We start from the raw sequence: 27033 nt of genomic DNA on the forward strand, positions 1-27033 counted from the left end.
GAAAAACAGTCACAATCCTATGAAAAAGAGCTGTAAAAAATTCCTTCATTTTGCACCATAATCAGTATGAGACCAGATTTGTTTATATATTTCAACTAAAACAATGTATCAAACAGATTGAATACAAAATCATTATAAGAATCCAACTATCAGGGCCAGTGCTGTGGCGCAGCGGGTTAATGCCCTGGCCTGAAGCGCCAGCATCCCATATGGGTGCCGGTTGGAGACCCGGCTGCTCCACTTCCAATCCAGCTCTCTGCTGTGGCCTGGGAAACAGTAGAAGGTGGCCCAAGTCCTTAGGCCCCTGCATCCGCATGGGAGACCCTGAAGAAGCTCCTGGCTCCTGGCTTCGGACTGGCACAGCTCTGGCCATTGCGGCCAACTGGAGAGTGAACCATCGGATGGAAGCCCTCTCTCTTTCTCTCTCTATCTCTCTCTCTCTGACTCTCCTCTCTATGTGTAACTGACTTTCAAATAAAAATAAATATTTAAAAAAAGAATCCAACTATCTTCCATCAATCCAGATGTTAAAGAAAGCTGTAAAAATGCAATACAAAACTACCCTTCTTGCTATATTTTTTTATTTTGGAAAGTAGTTATTTTTCATTAAAATGTGTTATTTAGCAGGTACTTACTTATAAATATTACAAATAATCAAATATTTTAAATATCTCATTTAAATTTTCTAATATAGTACATATTAATTATTGTAACACGTACACAATGATTTTTAAGTGTACAAATGGACATCAGGATCAAAAAGTTTTAGAAATACTGACTTACAGGTTTCATTCAGCTGAGACAAATCCATAAACTGATTGGTCAGTTTGAGACCCCCTTCACTATGTGGATAGTAGAAATTCAAATTTTACACCAGTATGCGACTATGGCTTGGTCCTTCAATTCTCCTAAGAGAATTTTTTCCTACACAGAGACAAGTTCTCGAGTTGATTCCTCAGGATTATATTTCTACTCTTTCTTACATTAATGGAATAATCAATCAAGAGTTTTGAGTCTACACTTCCAGATTTGAACTTCACTGAGCTGCAAAACCATATTCCCTGTAAGCCACCACAGAATCACAGCAAAAGTTACTCACTCTGGCTTTTGCTCTGTTTATAATGTCATAAGACATTTCTTCATCTCAAGATCTGCTATATATTTAACTTTTGAAAGTCAACTCTGGCTTAAGTCTGGTTTTAATTATTTCTGGCAATTTTTGAAGTAGACAAGGTTTCATATTAGCTACATTTTTGATGCTGCCATTTAACTGACTTTCAATTTTTGAACACACACTCACACACATAGAATGAGAATGTTGTAACTTAGTGAAAAAATACAGATGTTAATGCAAACAAGATAGTGATAAATAATCATTTACCACACATTTATTTCCAAAATGTATAAATAATATACTCCAGACTCTATGACTTCAATGCATAATACTACTAAAATAATTATTTTAATACATCTGAAATTAAGAATAATTTAAATGATAATTAGTTACTGGGTCAAATATAAACCCAAGTTAAAAGTACTGATACTTTAGAGAATATTTTATATAAAAAACTGAATAATGATTAGTCTGAATTTGGCATAATTTAAATAGAAATATCGGAAGAATCAAGTCCATGTTGTTTAATTCTTCCCCTAGGGATAACACTATAACACATTTTTGCTATAGTAAATAAGTTTAATTTGAATTAAATAGTAAATACTTTATATTAACATCTGAGAATAATATATAGTTCACAAAGAATACACACAAGTTTTCAAAACATTTATACATTGTGGAAATTGTCTCAATTGTCGTTTGTCATATATCTTTAATAAGGAAATAATGAGTATAAAAAGGACTGACATTTTAGTCAAAGAAACCTAGGTGGAAGAACTATTCCAACACTAACTAGAATGTGGCTTTCACACTAAAATGAGGATAATAATACCACCTACTGCAGAATAAACATAATTAAAGTGCTTAGCCCAAATGCAGGTATATTTAGTATGTCTCAATATAAGTTAACTACAACTGTAAGTATGGTTGAACAAAGACAAAGAGAGAATATAATAATAAAGAGAAGAAATATCTACATCTGCCAAATGACAAAACAAAAAAGACAATTATTTTAGAAAGAGATTACAGAGACATATTCTCAGCTACTTATCACATTTCCTTAGACTCAAGAGAATTAAACTTTGCAACTTACCCAGTGCTTTGAGTCCCTCAGAAATTAATCACATTGGCATGCTAGTGAATAGCAGTAATTCATTTTATAATACACATGTATTTAAAATGAGTCTATATGATGATAAACATTATATACAATAGATACATTTTCCACATTAAGATGTTGAAACTTACTATAATTTATTTCTTCCCAGAAGGCTAACTTAGAATATACAGGAGCTATTTATTTTACCTTCTGATATTTCAAGATAACTTTGACTAATAAATGTAAAAAACTGACTAAAATAAAATTTTAAAGTGTATTCTCTTCCTTTGGCATATAAATGTGTTTCTTTTTGTAATTGTTTTCAACTTGTAATTAGGATATCTTGTACCTTTAGTGTTTTGTTCCTTATTTAGAACCTCTTTTTTTACTAAGCTCAACAATTCTATATGTATTAGGATATATGCTGACTATCTAGAGTTAAAACCAGTTAAATTTGCTAAACCAGGTATCAATGCAAAATCAAGCTGGATATCATGGACTATGCTAGCTTCCCAAAAAAACAGACTTCACTGGGGCTGGCATTGTCGCACACGGGTTGAACGACAACCTGTAATACCAGCATGCAATATAGGCACAAGTTCAAGTCCTGAATGCTCTGTTTCCAATCCAGCTCCCTGGTAACGTGCCTGGGAAAGCAACAGAAAATGGCTAAAGCCCTTGGGCCCCTGCACATAAGTGGGAGAGCTGGATGAAGCTCCTGGCTTCTGGCTTCAGCCTGGTCCACCCCTGGCCAATGGGGCCATTTGGGGAGTGAACCAGTGGATGGAGGATCCCTTTCTCTCTCTCTCCCTCTATCTCTCCCTCTCTCCCCCTTTCTCTCCCTCTCTCTCTCCTTCTCTCTCCTCTCCCTCCCCCCTCTCCTTTTCTCTTTCTCACTTTCTTTGTCTGGCCAAGTAATTGAAACATTTTTAAAAAGCCATTTTAGTTCTCTAACAAAAGACGCCCTGTGCTTCTCTGGGACTCTGCAGAAAGAGTCCACAAGCAAGAAGACCTTCACTAGATGTAAGCCCTCGGCTTTAGACCTTCCAGCTTCCAGACTTTGACTCTTTACTGTAATTACCCAGTCTGTGGTATTCACTTATAGCAGCAGAAAATGGCCTACTACAATGGGCTGTTTGGTATTATATAATATATGCAAGTAAATACATTCAACTTCCTGAGCTTTCTGACTCCAATGCTCAAAACTTCCACCAAGACAGTTCCAGCATCTCCCCACCTCAAATACCATCACCATATCCACAATTTAATGACTCCAGGTACCTTCACTAAGATATAAAATCATAAAATCACAAAAAAGTGATTCCATATGATTTTATACCAATAAATTCATTTTCCTGTCATATTCATATCCCTTGATAGAATAACACCTTCACAATCTACTCTCACATGTTTACTCCTCATTCCTGCCTGTGCTTATTTGCCAGGCCCTGCAATACTCCCAGTGGGTAAGCTATTTCTTATGTAGAACAGACTTTGTTTTCTCACTCACACTATGCTGAGATCTGACACTTCTTCTCGATATGCAGACAGTAAGTAGAGATGGGATTCTCTGGAGGAATTAAACCATTTTTTAATGAAGCAAAAATCTCAGGTGAAATCTCTGCATAGTCCCTATGGAAAGGGAAGATTTTTCTATTCTATCTAAATACAGAGGACTTTTCTTTCAAGAAGGAGTATTCAGAGCAATCTGGGATTCAAGGTTTTAATAACATATTCGTAAGTATTCCCATTGCGGATTTGAAAGTTCTCACCCATTCCCCTCTGACGGTGACTCTGGCCTGGAAGAGCAGTTTTGTCTGAGGCTTCAGTTTCATTTACTGTCAGGCAACCTTATGACTAAAGTCTGCAATGATTTTCAACATACTTTGCCCTCTGGCTGCAGAAGATGAAGATCTTTAAATGCTCTCATGAAGGCTTTCTGATGTTCACAGCATGCCTTGAGTTGATGAAAGGCTCTTTCTTCAAGGCTTTATGGCAGTTAACAAAAGCCAGTCAAGTTCATAACCCTTATAATTACTATCTCTCATACTTTTCAAGAGGTAATGTTGCTGCATAAATACCAGTGTTTCTCCTTCAAGCTATACTTTATCTCAATCAACCACAGTTAAGATTCTCAACAGTTATTATACTATAACACATCAGGATAATCACTATCCTACATGCCATCAGCTTCATATTGCTTACTGCCATCTGATATGGAAACCGATTATGAAATTTCATGTTGATGATCTGTTGTCTAGAGTCACTTGCAGTAGCAACAGACTCAGCTGGATTACTTCAAAAGCAGATACTCAGATATGGAATGAATGCATATACTTTCCATGAGCAGTGAGCTCAGGAACCATTGGTGGCCAAGTGGGAGGTGCAGGACAAACTTCCACTCCTCATTGCTTGAGGATTACCCCCACTGGTATTAACTATCTTACTCTTTCTATTGCACATGTGCAGAAATGACTAGCTTTGAAATTAACAGGAACAAAGAGATTCATGCTTAATGCAGCACAGTGACACGCCAGAAAGTACCTTTTATAACTTAGTGAGATCACGTGAGCTGAAAAAGCAGTTGGCAAGATGCATCACAGGCATCCACCACATTTGATCACCACATCTTTTACCTATTTTCATTCTATGCCCCATTTAATTCCCATTATGGTACATTTACTTCTATCACAAATATTGTTAGAAGACTAAAGGAAGAAAAAATAAACAGTTCTGAGCTTCTTTAAACTATTGCATTAAAATGAAGTTAATGGAGTCAGAGACGTACTGTACAGAATGCAAATATGTGTTGATTTGACATTATAAAATTCAGAAATTTTACAAAAATATGCAATTTTCTTAGGAAGTACCACTTCAGGGACAGGTGTTTAGCCTAATAGTTAACATGCAAGTTAAGACAAATATTGGAGTGCCCAGTTAGGTTGCCAGCTCTGGCTTCTGACACCAGCTAATGCAGATCCCCAGAAGTCAGAAGTTATGTTTCAAGTAATTAGGTTTCTACCACCAACAGGAAAGATCTGAACTGAATTCTCAGTTTTTAGCTTCAGCCTGACCCAGCCCCAGTCATTGTGGGCATTGGGAAAGTGAACCAGTGGATGGAAGACACATTCATTCATATTCATTCATTCTCATTCTCATTCATTCTCTCTCTCTCTGTCTCTCTCTCTCTCTCTCTCACTTTCTTACACACTCACACATACAAACACACACACAATCTCCTCCTCTGTTTCTCAAATAAATTGATTTAATTTAAAAATACTTTACCCATTCTATATATGATAGTTTATATTTGCATTAAATTCACTTTTTAACTTACTGTTTGCATCTCAGACCAAGGCCTAACTGAGAACTGTCGTTACCCTGGCAAGATGAATAATTTGGCATCCTTTTAAGTGACGTTTTAATTGCTTTACTGATGCTCTGCTCGATGTGACTGTAGTTGGCTTCTGGCAGTATACCACACAAGGAATGTTTTCTTAAAATTTTCTCCAACTTTTTCCATGAGCAACTGTATGTTTTATGTACTAAAAAGGGTATAGACTCTAGCAATTCCTGTGGCATCCAAGGACTTCACACTATTGACACACATTTAACCTCTGCCAATTTGACAACTACCCAAACTCTTCTTATAGTTCCTAGATGGCCTCTGGAGTAGGTCATGTCTCATCTTTCCCTGAAGACGCTTTTGTCTCTCTTAAGATGTTTTGTCATTTGGTTACTCTGTAATCTGAGATTGCCAATGATTTTGTGAAAACATGAATTTACAGTTCAGTCAGCTTTTCTTTGTTTTATCACATAGGTGGGAGCAAGGATCTTTTCACCTCTCTATTTTCTTAAACAAAAACTGGAAATGCTGTAACCATGTTCATTTTTACTTCTTTGCTTTTACTGATGGTTTTTACCCTTCTGTTTACTATCTTCTTTGCCAGAAAAAATTTTAATTCTCCTTCAAGTTTAAATTCATATTTCCTCTGCATAAACTTTCCTTATCCTTCCAGGATGAATGAATCACTCTACTTTCAAATATACTGTACTCTGTCTATATTTGCTTCATTCCATTAAAATAAATAATGTTATTCAACACTTACATTGAGATACTGATACAATGATTCCCCAATAATGGCATAAACAAATCCATAGGTAATTTAAGAAATGAATCAGCATACAAGAAAGAAAGGAGTTTCAATTTGGGAAGGTTATAAATGATGTACATAGTTAAAACCAAATAGATGTTATCCTGAGAAGAGAGAGGGTTTCAGAGCATATCAAATCACTAATCTTAGAAATTAGTGCATTGTATTTTGGCTAGCGTCTCCATACTATCTGAAAGATACTCAAGGCAAAGGCCATGTGTTAGTCGTCTTCATTATTAGCATCTAATAGATAGTTAATAATTGCTTACTAACTCAAATGACTAGTTCTATTTCCTAATAAGAACATTTTTTCAACATAAGCACATATTAGCAAACAATTACTTTAGTAACCAGGGCCCTATTATTTATTACTCTACATTTAAAAGTTAAGTACCAAAACTAATGAGTGGCCGGCGCTGCAGCTCACTAGGCTAATCCTCCACCCGCGGCGCCAGCACCCTGAATTCTAGTCCCAGACAGGGTGCCAGATTCTGTCCCCATCATTCCTCTTCCAGTCCAGCTGTCTGCTGTGGCCTGGGAAGGCAGTGCAGGATGGTCCAAGTACTTGGGCCCTACACCCGCATGGGAGATCAGGAGGAAGCACCTGGCTCCTGGCTTCAGATCAGCGCAGTACGCCGGCTGTAACGGCCATTTGGGGGGTGAACCAACAGAAGGAAGACCTTTCTCTCTGTCTCTCTCTCTCACTGTCTAACTCTGCCTGTCAAAAAAACAAACAAACAAACAAACAAAACTTATGACTGAAATTCTATATACAAATACTATCTAAAAACACTACAAATTAGTATTCCATTTTTCCCCTACTACAAAATAAATAAATATAAGGAAAAAAGGTAGTGTCATCATTCAGAATTATATACTTTTCTAGTTTCATATTATCTAATTATAAGCTTGAAAATTCAATTAATTAAAATATCACTCTCTCTTCTCTGGAAAAAATATGTTACTGAATTGATGTATTATATAAGAGGTAATTATTAGAGATGCTTATTTGGTTATATCATTTATGCAAACCTGTAATAAATTCTCAATGTTTATAATCATGATAGAATCACTTATTTTGTCTTTAAACTGCTACTATGATCCATAGAAAATACTTTCATTGCTGCTGTTATCCAACCAACACAGAATTTAACCAAAGGAAACATTGCTTATGACCAGACCCTGATACATAATTTAAGGATATAGGAAAAATAGCAAAATGTAAATAGAGGGTTCTTGTTTAAAAATATTTAATTATTTCAAAATAGCAGCAGCAGAGAATTAAACCAAATATAATGCTCTTCTAAGTATGAGATCCTGTAAAAATTCATGGGCTACATAATGGACCTAAATTACAACCAAGCTTTAGTGCTCCAAGTATCAGAGGCCTATTCCATTTGGAATGATAGGACTCTGATTTAATTCCACTGCCTACATAACAACATGGTCTTCCTTGATAGAAATTTTCCTCATATCTTCTGCTTTGATCTTATATTTATGGAAAAGGAACAAAAACTTGTTGTTGATCACTTTCTCTGAACTTGAAAAAAATGTGATATACTCATGAAGCTCATCAAAGATGTGATCACCTAATTGGAAATGTTTAGGATAATTCTATAGCAAACAAATTTGTTTTACCAAAAAATTACAAAAGTTAATTTTCCACAATTAAGTGGCTTCTTTAGATATAATTTTTAGAGTTATAGTTTTGAATATGTTTTATTAAATTTCTCACCTAATTCTATAATTATTATAGTTCAAATTTATCATTTGCATCAAATACATACCAAGCATAAACACATAACTGCACATATATGATTTAAAGCCAAAAAAGTAGATTTTACTGACATAAGGTAAATGAATAAAACAATTAAATAACCTGAAACAACTGTTTTTTAAAGTCAATTTTGGGGGAGAGATTAAGAGAATAACAAGTAAATGATAAAAAAAATTACTCATAAAAGTACTGAAGGTAGAACAACAATAGTGAGTTCTTATGCAAAGATTAAATAAAAAAGAGGAAGATGACAGGGCTGACTCTGTGGCATAGCGGGTAAATGAAACTACTACCTGCAGTGCCAGCATCCCTTATGGGTGCCCGTTCAGGTCCTGGCTGCTCTACTTCTGATCTAGCTCCTTGCTATGGCCTGGGAAAGCAGTGGGAGATGGCCCAAGCCCTTGAGCCCCTACACCTGCATGGGGGATCTGGAGGAGGCTCTTGGCTCCTTCAAACAGGCCCAGCTCCGGCCAGTATTCGAGGAGTGAACCACAGGATGGAAGACATCTCTCTCTGTCTCTCTGCCTGTCTCTCTGTCTCTCTGCCTCTGCCTCTTCCTCTCTGTAACTCTGACTTTCAAGTAAAATAAATAAATCTTTTTTTTAAAAAACGGGCAATATGAACATAAGGAATCATGCTGAAAGAGTTAAAAGAGTAGAATTATCAGCATAATTCATGAAAAATGAAAAACAGAGGCATTGATTTCATATGATATGGAGGAAAATTGTAAAGACAATAAATACATATAAGATATGATTTCCAAGAAAATTGAAAATGTCTCTATTTTTAGAAATACAAAATGCAATAAATTCTATGTGTTCTGTTTTAAACCCTCCACACAATTTTCATTTTGAAAGACTCTTTCAAGAGAACTGATAAGGTACAACTAAAAATACCTTACAGTTTCAAATGCCTAACAATTACAGCACTAAACTTGAAAAATAAAATTCATAAAAATTAGTTTCATAACATAAGTTCCAATCCACAAAATCCGAAAAAGTCGATTTTACTTACAATTGGCACTGATCACCTTTTATTCCTTTAGTTGTACAGAAACATTTTCCTGTGTGTAGATGACAAATATTTGCATGTCCACTGCATGTACAAGCTGTAAATGAAAACCAATATAATACTGAGTTTTCTACATTTAAACACACACATCATATTTCACTGAAGGTGTTGTTATCTCCTCTTTTGAATATCATGTTATTTCCTCTTGCTATACCAAAACCACAGTTACTACATATTATCGATTATTTTTAAGAAAGACTTATTTATTCATTTGAAAACAGAGAGACAAGAGACAGATCTTCCATCTATTGGCGCACTCCAGGAATGGCAGCAGTAGCCAGCAGTGGACAAGAGTGAAGCTCAAAGGCAGCAACTTTCGTCATCTCCCACATGTGTGGGAGGGGCTCAAGCACTTGGGTCATCTTACACAGCCTCCCCAGGCAGATTAGCAGGAAGCTAGATCAGAAGAAGAGCAGCCAAGACTTAGCCTGCTATACCTCAACACTAGGTCCTATAAATTAAAAATTTTTAAAGATTTATTTATTATTTATTTGAAAGGCAGAATTATGGAGAGAAGGGAGAAAGACAAAGAAACAAAGACATTTTTCATTCACTGTTTCACTTCCTAAATGAACACCATGGTCAGGGCTGGGCCAGGCCCAAGCCAGTAAACAGGAACTCTATCCATGCCTGCAACATAGATGGCAGGGGTCCAAATTCTTGGTCCATTTTCTGCTGCTTTCCCAGACCCATTAGCAGGAAGCTGAATTGGAAGCAGATCTGGTCCCTATAAATTACTTTTAGGGGAAAGTAAATTAATTTATTTGCAAATTTTGTGAAACTCTTTAAAGTGTTCAGGAGTATCCTGAAGCCTACTAGGGATACAAATATTTCTCTTAGTCTTCTTTCAGCCTCTTTTCATTTTTAGTTTGATACATCTACTTGATGAAATGAGTTTTATTAAAGCAAAAACTTGGGAGTCAAACAGCTTAGCTTCAAAATATACACACACAATCAGTAACTATATGAGTTTAGAAAATTTACTTAATCTCTGTAGGCTTAATTTCATCTGCAAGAGGAGAATAATAATACTTGGCTCTCAAATTGATATGGTAATTAAATTATATAATGGAATTGAAAATACTTAACACAGGCCGGCGCCGTGGCTCACTAGGCTAATCCTCCGCCTAGCGGCGCCGGCACACCGGGTTCTAGTCCCGGTTGGGGCGCCGGATTCTGTCCCGGTTGCCCCTCTTCCAGGCCAGCTCTCTGCTGTGGCCAGGGAGTGCAGTGGAGGATGGCCCAGGTGCTTGGGCCCTGCACCCCATGGGAGACCAGGAAAAGCACCTGGCTCCTGGCTCCTGCCATCGGATCAGCGCGGTGTGCCGGCCACAGCGTGCTGGCCGCGGCGGCCATTGGAGGGTGAACCAACGGCAAAGGAAGACCTTTCTCTCTGTCTCTCTCTCTCACTGTCCACTCTGCCTGTCAAAAAATAAAAAAAAATATAAAAAAAAAAAAAAGAAAATACTTAACACATATCATACACTTAATACATCCAGCTATTACTTACACTATTACTCTTGATAACAACAAAAATGAAGCCACATATAATGTATTAAAAAGGATATGTTTTATTGCCCTAAAATCATCCTGATAAACTTCTAACATCATTCTCACTTTTATTGTTTCATATTAGCAAATGAAACATTCCATCATCTAACAATTACACATGATAAAATTGAACTCAAACTTAAGTTCTTATTATGCACTCCTTTTCTTAAAGTACAATTCCTTTTTTTTTAACTTTTATTTAATGAATATAAATTTCCAAAGTACAGCTTATGGATTACAATGGCTTCCCCCCCATAACGTCCCTCCCACCCGCAACCCTCCCCTCTCCCACTCCCTCTCCCCTTCTATTCACATCAAGATTCATTTTCGATTCTCTTTATCTACAGAAGATCAGTTTAGCATACATTAAGTAAAGATTTCAACAGTTTGCTCCCACACAGAAACATAAAGTGAAAAATGATAGATGATTTTTTAAATGATGATGAAATCAGATCAGACCTATTGTCATGTTTAATCCCAGTGAGAGTCAAGTTGGGAATTGATAATTTCTTCTTCTTTTTTTTTTTTTTTTTTTTTTTACAGAAGATCACTTTAGTATACATTAAGTAAAGCTTTCAACAGTTTGCACCCCCATAGAAACACAAAGTGAAATATACTGTTTGAGTACTCGTTATAGCATTAAGTCTCAATGTACAGCACGCTAAGGACAGAGATCCTACATGAGGAGCGAGTGCACAGTGACTCCTGTTGTTGACTTAAAGTACAATTCCAATTATGTAGGACACAAATCTCACATTTCATATCCAAATTCTACTCCATTAGTATATTCTAATTTCTACATGCACAAACTCTTTTGTATCTGATCCTTCTTTTTTTCATTCCAATAGCCACCATTCAAGTACTGTCAGCTACTTTTCCTATTAAGACTAACATGACCCACATGCCATAAGTCTTCACCTTCAGTATTTCTAGGTTTCAATTTATATTCCAGTGAAGTGACATATTTTTTAAAAGCAAGGCTGATCATGTCATTATCCCTTCTGAAAAACATTGCACATCATCTTCTGGCTAAACCATTCCATTGATAAAAATGAAATAATTAAAACAGTTGTAGAGGACCCAGTATGGCTGAACAGGGAGAAGTCTGACTGACCTCAGCCACAGAAAGACAGCAGAAAGACAAAGGAACTACCATGTGCTCAGGGGGTTGACTGAGAGAAATTTCCAATAGAGAAGGAACAGAACAGAATAGAGCAGAGATTGGGAGGGGCGGCGGGAGCAAGGAGAGATAACAGACACACTGCTGCCTGCTGCGCTGCTAGGCATTCCTGCATCTGCACAGCGGACTGCCAGAAAGGAAGCACTATCATTCCAGAGAAAGCCGAGAGGAGGCGTCACAGTGTCCATCAATGGCAGCTCTGAGGGAGAGTTCCTCTGTCACCAATGGCTTTGACTCCAGCCTGGGGAGATGGTGAGGGTGTGGTAAACTATCTTGCTCCATGATGGATGGCCACGTTGACTCCATCCCCTCCCCCAAAAAAAGCACCCGACTCAGTTTGCAGTGCTAGAGACGGAGCTGAACTCTTTCCTGATTCCAGGAACAAGTGGGCAGCCCCCCTACTGCTAGATGTGAGCTGGCTCTAGGCCATGAATCAGCTAGCTCATTTCACACAAAGGCAAGCTGGTCTGCTGAACACTCTAGCTGGGCCCAACATCCTGCTCCCCAACTGACTGTAGCCAGAGGCCTGATACCACCTCAATCTTACATACCATTCTGGACTTTTAAGAATCCAATCTACAAACTGTGCCCAGAGCTCCCTGAGGGCACAGCACATACACTCCTTGAACTCATGTTTACGTAAGCCTTAGGCACTATGCTAAGCCAAAGAGGCACATATCCAAGAATAAAATATTCATGAAAAAAAACAAAAATTAAAAAAAAACTTCCAAAGGATATAAAAATGAGAAATTTTTTTTAATTTAGTAAATACAAATTTCCAAAGTACAGTTTATGGATTACAATGGCTTCCCCCCCCCCATAATTTCCCTCCCACTCGCACCCCTCCCATCTCCCGCACCCTCTCCCATTCCATTCACAGCAAGATTCATTTTCAATTATCTTTATATACAGAAGATCGATTCAGTATATATTAAGTAACGATTTCATCAGTTTGCACCCACACAGAAACACAAAGTGTAAAATACTGTTTCAGTACTAGTTATAGCATTACTTCACATTGGAAAACACATTAAGGACAGATCCCACATGAGAAGTAAGTACACAGTGACTCCTGTTGTTGACTTAACAATTTAACACTCTTGTTTATGGCGTCAGTAATCTCCCTAGGCTCTACTCATGAGTTGCCAAGGCTATGGAAGCCTTTTGAGTTCGCCGACTTCGATCTTATTCCAACAGGGTCATAGTCAAAGTGGAAGTTCTCCCCTCCCTTCAGAGAAAGGTACCTCCTTCTTTGATGGCCCCGTTCTTTCCACTGGGATCTCACTAGCAGAGATCTTTCATTTAGGTCTTCTTCTTCTTTTTTTTTTTCCAGAGTATCTTGGCTTTCCATGTCTAAAATACTCTCATGGGCTCTTCAGCCATATCCACATGCCTTAAGGGCTGATTCTGAGGCCAGAGTGCTATTTGAGATGTGCAAAGCTCAAAGTAGAAAAACAAAAAGCATGACCAATGAAAGCAATATGACTCCCCAAAAGGAACACAATAGTACATTAATATTGGACTGCAAAGAGGGGGAAATTGACAAAATGCCTGAAACATAAATCAAAAGAATGATTGTAAAGTTACACTAAAACATGGAGAAACAGTTAGATGAAATAAGGAATTCAGAACATGACACGAAAGAGAAATGCTTCAAAGACATAGAGACAATGAAGAAAAAACAGAAATATTACAAAAGAAGTATTCAATAACTCAAATAAAAATACATAGTCGAAAGCTATAACATTAGACTCCGTGAAGCAGAAGGAATATCTGATCTAAAAAACTAATCTTCTGAAACATCAGACAAAAAATAAAAATAAAAAAAGAAATGCCAAACACAGTGTTGGGGATTTATGGGATACCACTGAACCACCAAATATACAAGTCTCAGAAGTTCCAAAAGTATGGAAAAAAAGACTGGTTAAGAAAACATATTCAGTGAAATAGTAGCAGAAAATTTCCCCAATTTGGAGAAAGAGAGATCCAAATACTGGAAGTGTTCCAAAAAAGTATGATCAGAAATTATGCCTAACATAAATTTCAAAAATAAATTTAAAGAGAATATCCTAAAAGTTGTAAGAAATTCCAAACCTACTTTAAAGGAATTACCATACAAATGACCACAGATTTCTCAAAAGAAACCCTATAGGCCTGGAGAAAATGGAGAGATATAGTCCAAATCCTAAAGGAAGAGAATTGCCAACCCAGAATAAAATATTCTCCAAAATTCTTGTTCATAAATGGATGAACAGGTAAAAATTGAAAGAATTTTCACCACTTGGCCAGGCCTTACAAATGATGCTTAAGGATGTACTACATATAGACATAGAGAAAGACAATTGACATCAAGAAAGCATGTGAAGTCAGAAAAACTCTTGGTGGGACCAGTACTATGGCTTAGGGGGTAAAGGCACCACCTACAGTGCTGGCATCCCATATGGGTGCCGGTTCAAGTCCTGGCTGCTCAACTCTGATCCAGCTCTCTGCTATGGCCTTGGAAAGCAGTAAAAGATGGCCCATGTCCTTGGGCACCTACACCTCCTGGGAGACCTGGAAAAAGCTCCAGTCTCCTAGATTAAGATCAGCTAAACTCTGGGCATTGTGGCCAATTGGGGATTAACCAACAGATGGAAGACCTCACTCTCTCTCTCTGCCTCTTGGTAAAAAAGAAAATCTCTTGATAAAGGAACAAAGGAGATTCAAACCAAACAGGTATATTTGTAGAAAAATGGAACATCCAATTCATTACTTATCAATAGCCTTGAATGTAAATGAACCAAATTCCCCAATTAAAAGAAACAGAATGGGGCTGGCACTGTGGCATAGCAGGTAAAGCCACTTCCTAGAGTGCCAGCATCCCATCTGGGCACTGGTTCAAGTTCCAGCTGTTCCACTTCTGATATAGCTCTCTGCTATGGCCTGGGAAAGCAGTAGAAGATGGCCTAAGTCCTTAGACCCCTGCACCCAAGTGGCAGACCTGGAAGAAGCTCTTGGCTCCTGGCTTCAGATCTGTTCAGCTCTGGCTGATGCAGCCATCTGGGGAGTGAACCAGCAGATGGAAGCTTGCTTGTGCGCGTGCTCTCTCTCTCTCTCTCTCTACCTCTGCCTCTGCCTCGCTGAAACTCTGCCCTTCAAATAAACAAATACATCTTTAAAAGAAAGAAATAGACTGGCTGAATGGATTAAAAAACAAGACCCATCTAGATGCTACCTACACAAAACACACTTCACAAATAAAGACACACACATACTGAAAGTGAAAGTGAAAGGATGGAAAAAGATAATCCATGCAAATGGAAATCTAAAGTAAGCAGCAGTTGCTACACTCATATCAGAAATAATAAACATTAAGACAAAAACTGTTAGAAGTTACAAAGAAGGTAATTCTGTAATGATTAAGAGGCCAATTCCACATGAAGATGTGACTACAGTAAATATATATGCACCCAAAAATAGGGCACACATCCAGTTTTCTAAAACAAATAGTATGTATCTATAGGGAGACATAAGCTCCAACACAATAATAACGAGATACTTCAAATAACAGGTTCATCAGTAGACAGATCAACCACAATAAAAATCAGTAAGGAAACAGAGCATATCAACACTACAGACCAAATGGACCTAATAGATATCTATAGTACATTTCATCCCACTGTTGCAGAATAAAGATTCTTTTCATAAGTACATGGAAAAATCTCTAGGATAGATCACATACTAGACTATAAAAAAAGTCTCAACAAATTCAAAAAATTGAAATAATATCTGTATCTTTTCTGACAATAATGGAATGATGCTGGCAATTAGCAATAAAAATTTGTGTTGGAGCTTAAACATGTTGGAAAAAAATCATTCATTTTGGTCAAAACATCAGGCTTCTTACTAATTGCTTATTATTACCATCTTTGGAAAAAAAACATATGCTTATAGGGATGAATATTTAGCCTCGGGGTTAAGAAGCCTATATCTCACATCAGAACATCTGGGCTGAATTACTTTTACTCCAGCTTCTTGACACTGCATTTACTGGGAGGCAGTGGTGATGGATCAAGTAATTGTGTTCCTAGGTCATCAAAGAAGGAGGTACCTTTCTCTGAAGGGAGGAGAGAACTTCCACTTTGATTATGACCTAGTCTAAATATGATCAGAGTTGGTGAACTCAGGGGGATTCCATAGCCTTGGCAACTCATGACAAGAGCCTAGGGTGATTACTGAGGCCATAAACAAGAGTGTCAATTTGTTAAGTCAACAACAGGAATCACTGTGCACTTACTCCTCATGTAGGATCTCTGTCCTTAATGTGCTGTACATTGTGATTTAATGCTATAACTAGTACTCAAACAGTATTTTTCACTTTGAGTGGGTTCAAACTGTTGAAATCTTTACTTAATATATACTAAATCAATCTTCTGTATATAAAGAGAATTGAAAATGTATCTTGATGTGAATGGAAGGGGAAAGGGAGCGGGAAAGGGGAGGGTTGCGGGTGGGAGGGAAGTTATGAGGGGGGGAAGCCATTGTAATCCATAAGCTGTACTTTGGAAATTTATATTCATTAAATAAAAGTTAAAAAAGAAAGTAATTGTGTTCCTGCAACCCGCACAGGAGACCAGGATTGAGTTCCCAGTTCCCAATTTCAGCTCAGCATCAGCCTGCTATTGCAGACATTCAGGGAATAAACCATCAAATAGGCATTCTCTCTTTCTCTATCTTTCTGCCTCTTAGATAAATAAATGATAAAAAGTAAATATATACATACCTGCATCACAATAACATCAATGACCTGGTATTTTACCAGAAGAGATTTCTACATAAAATCATGGTTTTTTTTGTCATAAGAGGTATTTAAATAAATCTGCATAATATGGCTTTGAGTTTATAGAACTACGTATGGAACACAAGGTAAAAGAATTACAGAAATGAACACAAGGTATACAACTGTAACAAATAAAGGAAACTATTATCAAGCAATAAAAGGATACCAAGCTATATTGGTAGTATGTAACTTCATAAATAATAAATGAATACATCATGACATATTTTAATATTAATCTTCAGAGTTTCATATTAATACTTTCTTGTATTCAGAACTTCACTAAAATGATACCTATTAATATTTTAAAACTTGGATAAACCCTTTATTTATCCTTTATGGCAAGACTGAGTAACAGTTACGCTTGCAGAGTTTCTTAAAATAATTATCATTGTATAGTAACTTTAATAATTTCTGAGATGAAAAACGTGTTAAAATACTTTTCATGTGAGTTCATTTTGTGAGAAATCCCCTGTGGCACCGTACTTCAGGGTAAAATAGCACAAGTACACTTTAAATTCATTTGTTTAAAATTTATATTTCATGACAGTTTTGAAATTATTCTATTGTTGTCAGCATTTAAAGCTATCTTTTTATGCTGAATAAGCAGCTGTAAAATCATCATACAGTGGCCTTCTGTTTTGAAAATTTTATAAGATGATGATTTTATAACTTAGATATACACTGGAGGGACATAATATGGTCACATGAAGGTGACCCTAAAATATAAAGTTGTAATATTAAATTATAAGCAAAACTGAATAAGGATTTTAAAAGATGTTATAAAGGTTATTAAAACAAGTTGTATACAAAGAATGCACGTTAGGAACATGAAACCAAAAAGCAGTCATTGACAGTGCTAGTTTCAGAGTCAGTTTGTATCCCTGTATCCTTTCATTGCTACATTGTTTTCTGTCCTATACATAAAGCAACAACTTCTGGAGATTAGGAGATTGAATCAATTTCCTTTGTATTCTCCTAGCATAATTACATTTAATGATACTTAATAGATACATTATAAGTTATATTACAAATAGAGTAACCTTTCTGGCAAAGATAAAAGTGCAAATAGCAATGTGATTTAAAAATGTATTCTTCAGAACTGGGAGACTCACTCACCTGTGCAGCTGTGGGACAGCAGATTTGGGAAAGCCCTGACTCAGCTCCAGCCCCTCTCTGCTGTAGTCTGAGAACAGATCCCTGCACAAAGTAACCACTGCAAGAGTCACCCAATCTGCTACCACAAAAGGCTTGCAGATTCAGTCCCAGGGCAGATCCTGAGACATCCCTGGATCTTGATTCTGGACCCTCTCAGTGGCAGGTGAGACACAGTTCTTCCCAGCCAAGGACCCACAATGAGATAAGCCCTTTGAGTGCCCAGGACAAGCTTATCAACTTCAACCTCACAGATGACTCTTAAAGAAGTCTAGATCTCAGCCCCAGGCACGCTCAGCTATGGTCAAGGAGTAGTGCTGTCCTTCTGGGGGCCTACGGAGAGGCACACCTATCACTGTCCCCCTGAATGCTGACCTGCTGTCTTGGTGCCACTGTGGATCTTGAAACGGTCCCATAAATCAGCTTCAGTCTCACTCAACTGAGGTCTCAGAACAGATTTTCATGCTCATGAAGCCATCAGGAAACACACACATCTAGTACCCTAGACAAAGGCCTGAGGACATCGTACTTGGCTGTGGGCCCTGAAACAGTCCGGTGAGTCAGTTCCACCCCTTCTCAGACATGAATCAAGGTCATGCAGGCTGCCCCAGAACCCAGTAAGAAGGGCAGTGTTGCAGATTTGAGAAGTCAGATAGCAACAATTCATTCTCTTCAAAGAAAAACTAGAAACTGAGGAAACTTAAATAAATTATAGTATTTTATCCTTATTTAAACTTTAAATAACTTCTATCAAAATTGTTCATTGAAAAATTTATGTACTAAATATTGGATTATTGCTCAGTAAGAGTTATGAGTTCAGAGTAAAAAAATCATTTATAATTATTAAAACCAATCCTCATTCAGAGGAAATATAATACACACACTGAAACCAATATTGCTTCACTACTGGCTCTGTTACTGAGAAATAAAGAAAGCAGAAAAGTCAAAACTAAAAAGAGTAGGGCACTTTTTACCTTGTTTTCTAAAGGGAAAATATTGGTTAATTTTGCTAGAAAACTTTCTAGCTAGTTCAGAAATATTTTTCTGTTAGGTAATATTAAAATGACCAAAACAGATGAAATAAATATTACATTTCCTTAGTAGCATTAATAAAGCAAAGTGCTAACTATGTACTAAGTACAATGTTACTGCCCATCTAAGATAAATTTTTCTCTTAAGAAATTCACATCCTATTTAGATAGTAAGACAGGTAAATTATCACTTAGCAAGAACAATGGTATATACTTTATAAAATGCTTAGAATTAAATGTAAAATTTTTAGGAAAATTTTTCAGCATGTACTTAGCATAAAGTGCAAATAATTATTAGCTATATTACAATGTAATACTTGGAGGCCAGCACCGCGGCTCAATAGGCTAATCTTCCGCCTGCGGTGCCGGCACACTGGGTTCTAGTCCCAGTCGGGGCACCGGATTCTGTCCTGGTTGCCCCTCTTCCAGGCCAGCTCTCTGCTGTGGCCCGGGAGTGCAGTGGAGGATGGCCCAAGTGCTTGGGCCCTGCACCCACATGGGAGACCAGGAGAAGCACCTGGCTCCTGCCTTCGGATCAGCACAATGCACCAGCCGCAGAGCGCCAGCCGTGGCGGCCATTGGAAGGTGAACCAACGACAAAGAAAGACTTTTTTCTCTGTCTCTCTCACTGTCCACTCTGCCTGTCCAAAAAAAAAAAAAAAAAAAAAAAAGTAATACTTGGAGCTTGTCATTAATTAAAATATGAAATAAAAAAAGGTTTTAAAAATAAAGTTGTGGTGGAATATGAAAAGCATGGTAGGATATTAACCTAGAAAAATTATTTGGGAGTCAGAGAACAAAGGAGTTTGTTATTTATTTCACAGACAATTTGCAGGTAATGCAATTACAAATATAATAATGAAATAATTTGAATGGTTTTAGAAAAAGAAGTTATCTCTTTATTTATTTTCTCATAAAGGAAGCATGATATAAGAAGGGCATTCATGCATTAATTCAACAAATATTTAATGAGAACCAAAACCACTTCAAGTATTCTTTTAATACACAATAGCAACAGAAGAAAAGAGGAGTCACAAAGACATTAACTGATAAGAACAACGGGAACAGAAGGGAACAGAAGTCACAGTGTCCAGCCAGAGTAAGACTGGGAGGGAAGGTAAGGGTTGAGGATAAGAAAAGAATCAAAAGTTTCACTGAAATTAAATCTAAAAGAGAAGTATTTTTAAGCAATAATTTCACTGAATTATCTTCTTAAAATAATTATAGTAGTAGTGGACCTTGTATGAAAATTTTCAACACAAAGTTGGAAAGAAGATGTGAATTTCATAATAAGACAAGCTATATTGTTACTTAAATATAGAACTGAGTGTTTGAAAATCATAGTGTCTGATAAATCATAGATCAATATATTGGACTGCAAGAAAAAGCAAGATAAAAGGTATAGATAACATTATGTGACTAAGAAAAAAGCAACTGTCTGCATTCATGTCCTATAGTATATAAAAATGGACCTGAAAAATAAAAGGCATTTATTCTTAAATAATATATTAAGGAGGATTTTAATATGTTTGTGAAATATTTACAGAGACTATTTATGTTGATGCTTTCCTACACCTGCTCAAGGCAATTCTAATACATAATTAACTTCTCCACCATTACTAATTAGTTTTTGTACACTGTTTGAGCAATGCAAAAGTGTGCATCCAAACTGGTATTTAGCTTGATTTTCAATGTTTAAAACTCTATAAATATTAGAAAAAAATAAATACATGCTTAGAGTTTATTAATAACTTCTAGTCATTGGCAGTAAACTAAGCTGATATATATTTTATAATATGAGTAAAAATATGCTCTACTTTCAACTTACCTTTTCTTTTTCATTCTAGGCATATAATTCCAAGCAAGTAGTAATTCTACAATATTTTTAGATCATGATAAAAGACAATTTTATTGTTAAGTAAATTTACAATATATTATAGCATATTTTAAGAACCAAATAGTATCAGATTGTTGTATAACACAAACCCTGAAACATTACAAGATAAATGAGCTGTTTCACATCAAATAAAATAAGAAATGTTGAATTCTTAAACAAATTAAGTTTCTATCTGTTCCCAAATAAATAAGCATTCTATTTCTAAATCTAAAACCACTGAATGGTCTTCAAAATTCCATAAGAAATATATCAATAAATATGTATAGAAATAAAGCATGTAAGTGACATACTTCATTGTCAGAAACTTTTAAAACAAAAGGTCCTCTATTATGAAACTACTATAACAGATCTAAAAATATGAATATATGGAATATTATGGAAATACTCCATAACATCCAATCTGAAGAGCTAAAAACAGTATAGAAATGTCAAAAGCAGTAGCATAAGTTTCTTCAGAGTTGTGGGAGCTGGAATACAGAACCTTGTGCAAATTAAAATTAGGAAGAGGAGACTTAAAGAAAGCAGTAGGTTTGATAAAGGTATCAAAGCTCCCCACCCCTCAAAGTTTAGTGACAACTTACTCTAACAAGTTTATGGGAATCAGCCCATGAAAATCTTTTAAAAGGCATATAAAAGGAAAAAACAGTAAGATGCATCTTCTAATAACCCACAAATTATTTAAAATATGACAGTATCAGAGCCAAATATGAGAAGTATATCCCATTTTCAGTTTTCATACAGATTTCATAGACTAAATCCTCCTCATCCTTGATTTTCTTTTTGTGAAAACAAAAAGAATGAAGAGCTTTTAAAGGTTAATCACTTTGAAAAACAACCCAACAAACAGGGTTTCTGAGCATCTTAAGCTAGAGGGACAGTTCTATCAAGGAAAACAAAGAGTTTGAAATATTAGTACGGTGAGAAGACACACTAGCTGGATACAAGACATCTCCACAAGCTCATGGAAATGCATATTATGAGCAAACTAAACCTGGATTTCAAAAGTAATTTTGTACCAAAATAAAATTACCTTTTAACTCCATGTTTCCACATACTTTCTGAAGCCTCCACATCTTATAGAAGCTATTCAATGTATATTTTTTAATCATTTGATTAAAAACTAGCAACTATGGCTTGCATTTTAAAAAGATTTTTTGGTTTACTTAATATGTTGACTTTGAATTAAAATGTCATTCTGAAAAGACTGACCAAAATATAATTTCATTCTTATATACTAAATATTTGTTTTTATTATTTAAATATTCACTTAATGGCCTGTGCTTGGAATATTTAAAATAGCAAGTTGGCTTTCCTCTGCCACACAGAAATATAACATGCACTCAGAAAATATGAATCTTTAAATTTGTTATATCACAACAGTAATAGAACATAGACCTCCATGTCAAGTTATTTTCATTTATCTGCCATTTTTGGTTATCCAGGTCAATGCTCACAACTTGAGAGAATTAAAGTTCATACATTTATTTTAAGAAATGCTCAAGTTCATTTGGTCATAAACTTTCTGCTCCCATGAACAATGTGTGAGAAGGGTTTAAAGTGAAAAAGCTCTCATCTGAATAGAGAGAAAAATATTAATTCATCTATCTTTTACTACTCTCAAGTCTCAGAGAATATTTGTGTCATATCCTAGTATACATATTAAATGGTTTAAACTTGGAGGACATTTGATGAAGCATTTAAAATGCCACTTGGGATAGCCAGGTCCCATATCAGAATGCCTGGGTTCAAGTCCTGTTCCATTTCTAAGTTTGGCTTCCTACTAATACACACCCTGTGGAGTGGCAAGTGATGGTTTAAGAAGTGGATCCTTGAAACTCACATGAGCAATCTGGATTGAGTTCCCAGCTGTTGGCTATGGCCTAGCCCATTCCTGGCTGTTGCAGATATTTGGAAAAGTGAACCAGTAGACGGAGGATCTTTCTCTTACGCATACATGTGTGCGCGCTCTCTCTCTCTCTCTCTCTCTCTCTGCTAGTCAGATAAATTTAAAAAAATAATTTTAAACTCTATAAACCTGCTATAAATCAATATTCATAGCATGTCAAAAAGAAAAGCATAAGTTTTACTGATAACAAGTGAAAGTAAAAAACAGAACTTTAACCATGTTGAAAGAACTCTTTTCACTCTTGTAAAAAAGCAAAAAATATTGAAATTTTTAAAATAAGATAACATGAATTTTTGTTTGTTTGTTTTGACAGGCAAAGTGGACAGTGAGAGAGAGAGACAGAGAGAAAGGTCTTCCTTTGCCGTTGGTTCACCCTCCAATGGCCGCCACGGCTGGCGCGCTGCGACCAGCGCACTGCGCTGATCAATGGCAGGAGCCAGGTGCTTTTCCTGGTCTCCCATGGGGTGCAGGGCCCAAGCACTTGGGCCATCCTCCACTGCACTCCCTGGCCACAGTAGAGAGCTGGCCTGGAAGAGGGGCAACCAGGACAGAATCCGGCGCCCCAACCGGCACTAGAACCCGGTGTGCCAGCGCCGCAAGGCCGAGGATTAGCCTAGTGAGCCGCGGCGCCGGCCAATAACATGATGTTTTAAAATCTAGGCTAGCAATTACTAGACATGGGGGGATGGAAGGAAGTTCGATAACTATACCAAAATACAAAATACAGTTGATGCAGGAATAAATTTTAGTGCTCTATAGATCAATGGGCTGACTACAGTCACAATAACCCGCCATATATTTTATGAATGGCTGGAAGAGAAGAGCTAGAATAAGGTGCTATCACATATTTTATGTATAGCTGGAAGGGAAATGCTGAACATGAGGTGGTGATGAGGAGATGAAAATGTTACCCTGATTTGATCAATACACATAGAATTCGCATAATTGAGTACAATGTGGCAGTGCTGCATGTTTATAATTTTAAAAACTTAGAAAAAGAACAAAAAGATAAATAAATGTAAACTGTACTAAAAAATTTTCAATGCAGTGTTAAAGGAAAAATATCCATAGCACCAACAAAAAAAATCACACACCTTATAATAAATCAAGCAAGAGTAAAACCTAGATAAAGAAAATTATTACACATAAGAACCTACAATTTTTAAAATGTCTGTACAGTTCATTATATGAAAAAGTCTCTTTATTATAGTATATATTTTCTTAAATAATTGGATAAAACAAATACACATATAAGTATATTAATACATTTTATGATTAAATAGTGTAACTTGTTTTATATTAAATGTACATTATAATGGAAAACATGCCATTAATAATAACTATGCAAAAACAATGCTCATAAATTTCCTTCGACTATAAAGGGTCTACTGAATTAAATCTTCTATGAGAGCTTCCCAGGTCCTTCAGTCATAACTAATTTCTTTATCCCTCATTCTATCATTCAATTATTTTTAGCGCTATTATAGCGTCCCACAAATGTATTTAAATTAAGTCCTAATATAGTACCTTGCATTTAGTAATCTTTCATTCATTGTATTTTTCAAGAATAATCCTTCATTGAAAGCCACCATAATTAAGCTTGTATTGAGCCACTTTATTCTAGAAACTTTAATGATTTTCATTTACTATTATTTATAATTAAGATTAGAGACAATAAAAAAGTAATACCACCCAAAAAAAGACTGAATCATACATTTTTATAACTACAGTTACTCCTTCTGATATTGTTAATAGTAACAATAATAGGCTCACAATAACAGCACTGGAAAGTTAAAGACACATATTATTAGTTCATGTATAAAGGAAGTCATTTAAGATTCATTGTAACACTGAAAATTAAATAACCTGCATTTTGTATATAAGAAACTCAGAAACTGAAATTTTAATTCACCCAAGTGACAATGGCATTGCCAGGATATGTACCCAAGTAGTATGATTCCAAAGCCCAAGCTCTTAACACAAAATGTATTCTCTCATAGCTACAGACATTTTATATATATATATATATATATATATATATATATATATATTAGTTTCAGAGAAAGTTTGTATCAGAGAATTTTCTTGAATGCTAATGAGAAAATAATTTTAATATTCCACATATTTAATAATTACTTATAACAGACTACCACAAATACTAAACTAATCATTAATAATAATAAACTTAACAAGTAAAAATGACTTTTATATATCACGTGACCATATAAAAATAACATATGGAAAACCATTATCTTGTCAACTTTAGGAACCATGGAAAATAACAGAAATTATTTAAAGCTTCATAAACTACCAGAGAACACACAACAGAGAATAATATAGGCACACATCTCATTGTATTTAATTTTCCACTGCATTGTGCCTCAGCTTGCCACATGTGTAATGTTAGCCACAAAAATTAATGTGGAATAGCTAAACTAGTCTGTTTTTTTTTTTAAGATTTACTTATTTATTTATTTGAAATTCAGTTACACAGAAAGAAGAGAGGCAGAAAGAGAGAGAGTCTTCCATCCGATTGTTCATTCCCCAATTGGCCGCAATAGCTGGAGCTGCGCCCTTCCGAAGCCAGGAGCCAGGAGCCAGGAGCTTCTTCTGGGTCTCCCAGGTGGGTGCAGGGGCCCAAGGACTTGGGCCTTCTTCTACTGCTTTCCCAGGCTATAGCAGAGAGCTAGATCGGAGGTGGAGCAACCAGGACTAGAACCAGCGCCCATATGGGATGCTGGTGCTTCAGGCCAGGGCCACAGTGCCGGCCCCACTAAAGTAGTCTTAAACCTAGTAGATAAGTACCATCACCAAAGGGGAACATATTTCTAAAAGCTCTCTGCCTGTCAGAATGATAAAAACCTACTATACTAATTTAAAACATTTTGTAGCAAACACAACCATTGAAATAGTCCCATCGACTATTTTGGCAAGAAATAATTTTTTCTTTTTCTTTTTATTTTTTTTTTTATTTTATTTTTTTTTGACAGGCAGAGTTAGACAGTGAGAGAGAAAGATGGAGAGAAAGGTCTTCCTTCCATTGGTTCACCCCTCAAATGGCCGCTACAGCCAGCGCACTGCACCAATCCGAAGCCAGGAGCCAGGTGCCTCCTCCTGGTCTCCCATGGGGTGCAGGGCCCAAGCACTTGGGCCATCCTCCACTGCACTCCTGGGCCACAGCAGAGAGCTGGCCTGGAAGAGGGGCAACTGGGACAGAATCCGGCACCCCAACCGGGACTAGAACCCGGTGTGCCAGCACCGCAGGTGGAAGATTAGCCAAGTGAGCCAAGGCGTCGGCCAAGAAATAATTTTCATAACATTACAGTTGGCAAAGCATCCTTACATACGATACCAAAAGTACAAGTAATAAAAGAAAAAGCGGATAAATTGGACTTCATCAAAATTTAAAACTTGTACTTAAAAGGACATAAAAATGCAACTAATTCCTATTAGTTTCCATATTTTCTAAAAAACAGCCAGCAAAAAAAGAAAAAATATTTTGAAATCAAGTGTCTTGGGCTGGCACTGTGGCGCAGTGGGTGAGTAAAGCCATCTCCTGCAGTGTCAACATTCCCATATGGGTGCCAGTTTGAGTCCCAGCTGCTCCATTTCCAATCTAGCTCTCAGCTATGGCCTGGGAAGGCAGTGGAAGATGGTCCAGGGTCCTTGGGCCCCTGGCCCCTTGTGGGAGACCTGAGAAAAGCTCCTGGCTCCTGGCTTCAGATCTGCCCAGCTCTGGCTGTTGCAACCATTTGGGGAGTGAACCAGTGGATGGAAGACCTTTCTCTCTCTCTGCCTCTGCTTCTCTGTAACTCTGCCTTTCAAATAAATAAATAAATCTTGAAAAAAAAATCATGTGTCTTATAAGGGTCTAGTATTTAGAACACTACAACTGAATAGCCAAAAATAAATAAATGAAAACAACTAAATTTAAAAAATGGGCAAAAGATTTAAATAGATACTTCTCCAAAAAGATAGACAAATGGCCAATAAGCAGATGAAAAATGGAGACATTTGATCAGACATTTGCACTGGCATACTCACAACAGCATTATTCATGATAGCCATGTGGTAAAAGCAATTCATGTCTATCTACAGTACAGGTGAATGAATAAATAAAAAGTGTATATAAATACAAAGGAATATTATTTGGCCTTAAAAACTAAAAGTATTCTGACACATGCTAAACATGAATGAACCCTGAAAGCATAATTTCACTCACATAAAATCCTTACTGTAGTCAAATTCACAGAGATGGAAAGAAGAATGGTGGTTGCCATGG

General features: G+C 36.5%; 1 protein-coding gene across 6 annotated transcripts in view; it reads right to left on the reverse strand.

The window, feature by feature from the left end:
• The window catches only part of ATRNL1 (attractin like 1), an 818312-nt gene that overhangs the window by 507446 nt on the left and 283833 nt on the right, over positions 1-27033 (reverse strand). For all 6 annotated transcript variants that reach the window (XR_011382205.2, XM_089314254.1, XM_070057169.2 and 3 more), the window contains one exon: positions 9159-9252. Coding sequence is in view for 5 of the 6 variants with exons in the window: in XM_089314254.1 (XP_089170380.1) it covers positions 9159-9252 (94 nt within the window). In the remaining variant the exon portion in view is untranslated. The remainder of the gene's footprint in view (positions 1-9158; positions 9253-27033) is intronic.

The sequence above is a fragment of the Oryctolagus cuniculus genome, chromosome 15 (assembly GCF_051225735.1).
Source record: "Oryctolagus cuniculus isolate XC-2025 breed Fujian yellow rabbit chromosome 15, ASM5122573v1, whole genome shotgun sequence".
NCBI lineage: Eukaryota > Metazoa > Chordata > Mammalia > Lagomorpha > Leporidae > Oryctolagus > Oryctolagus cuniculus.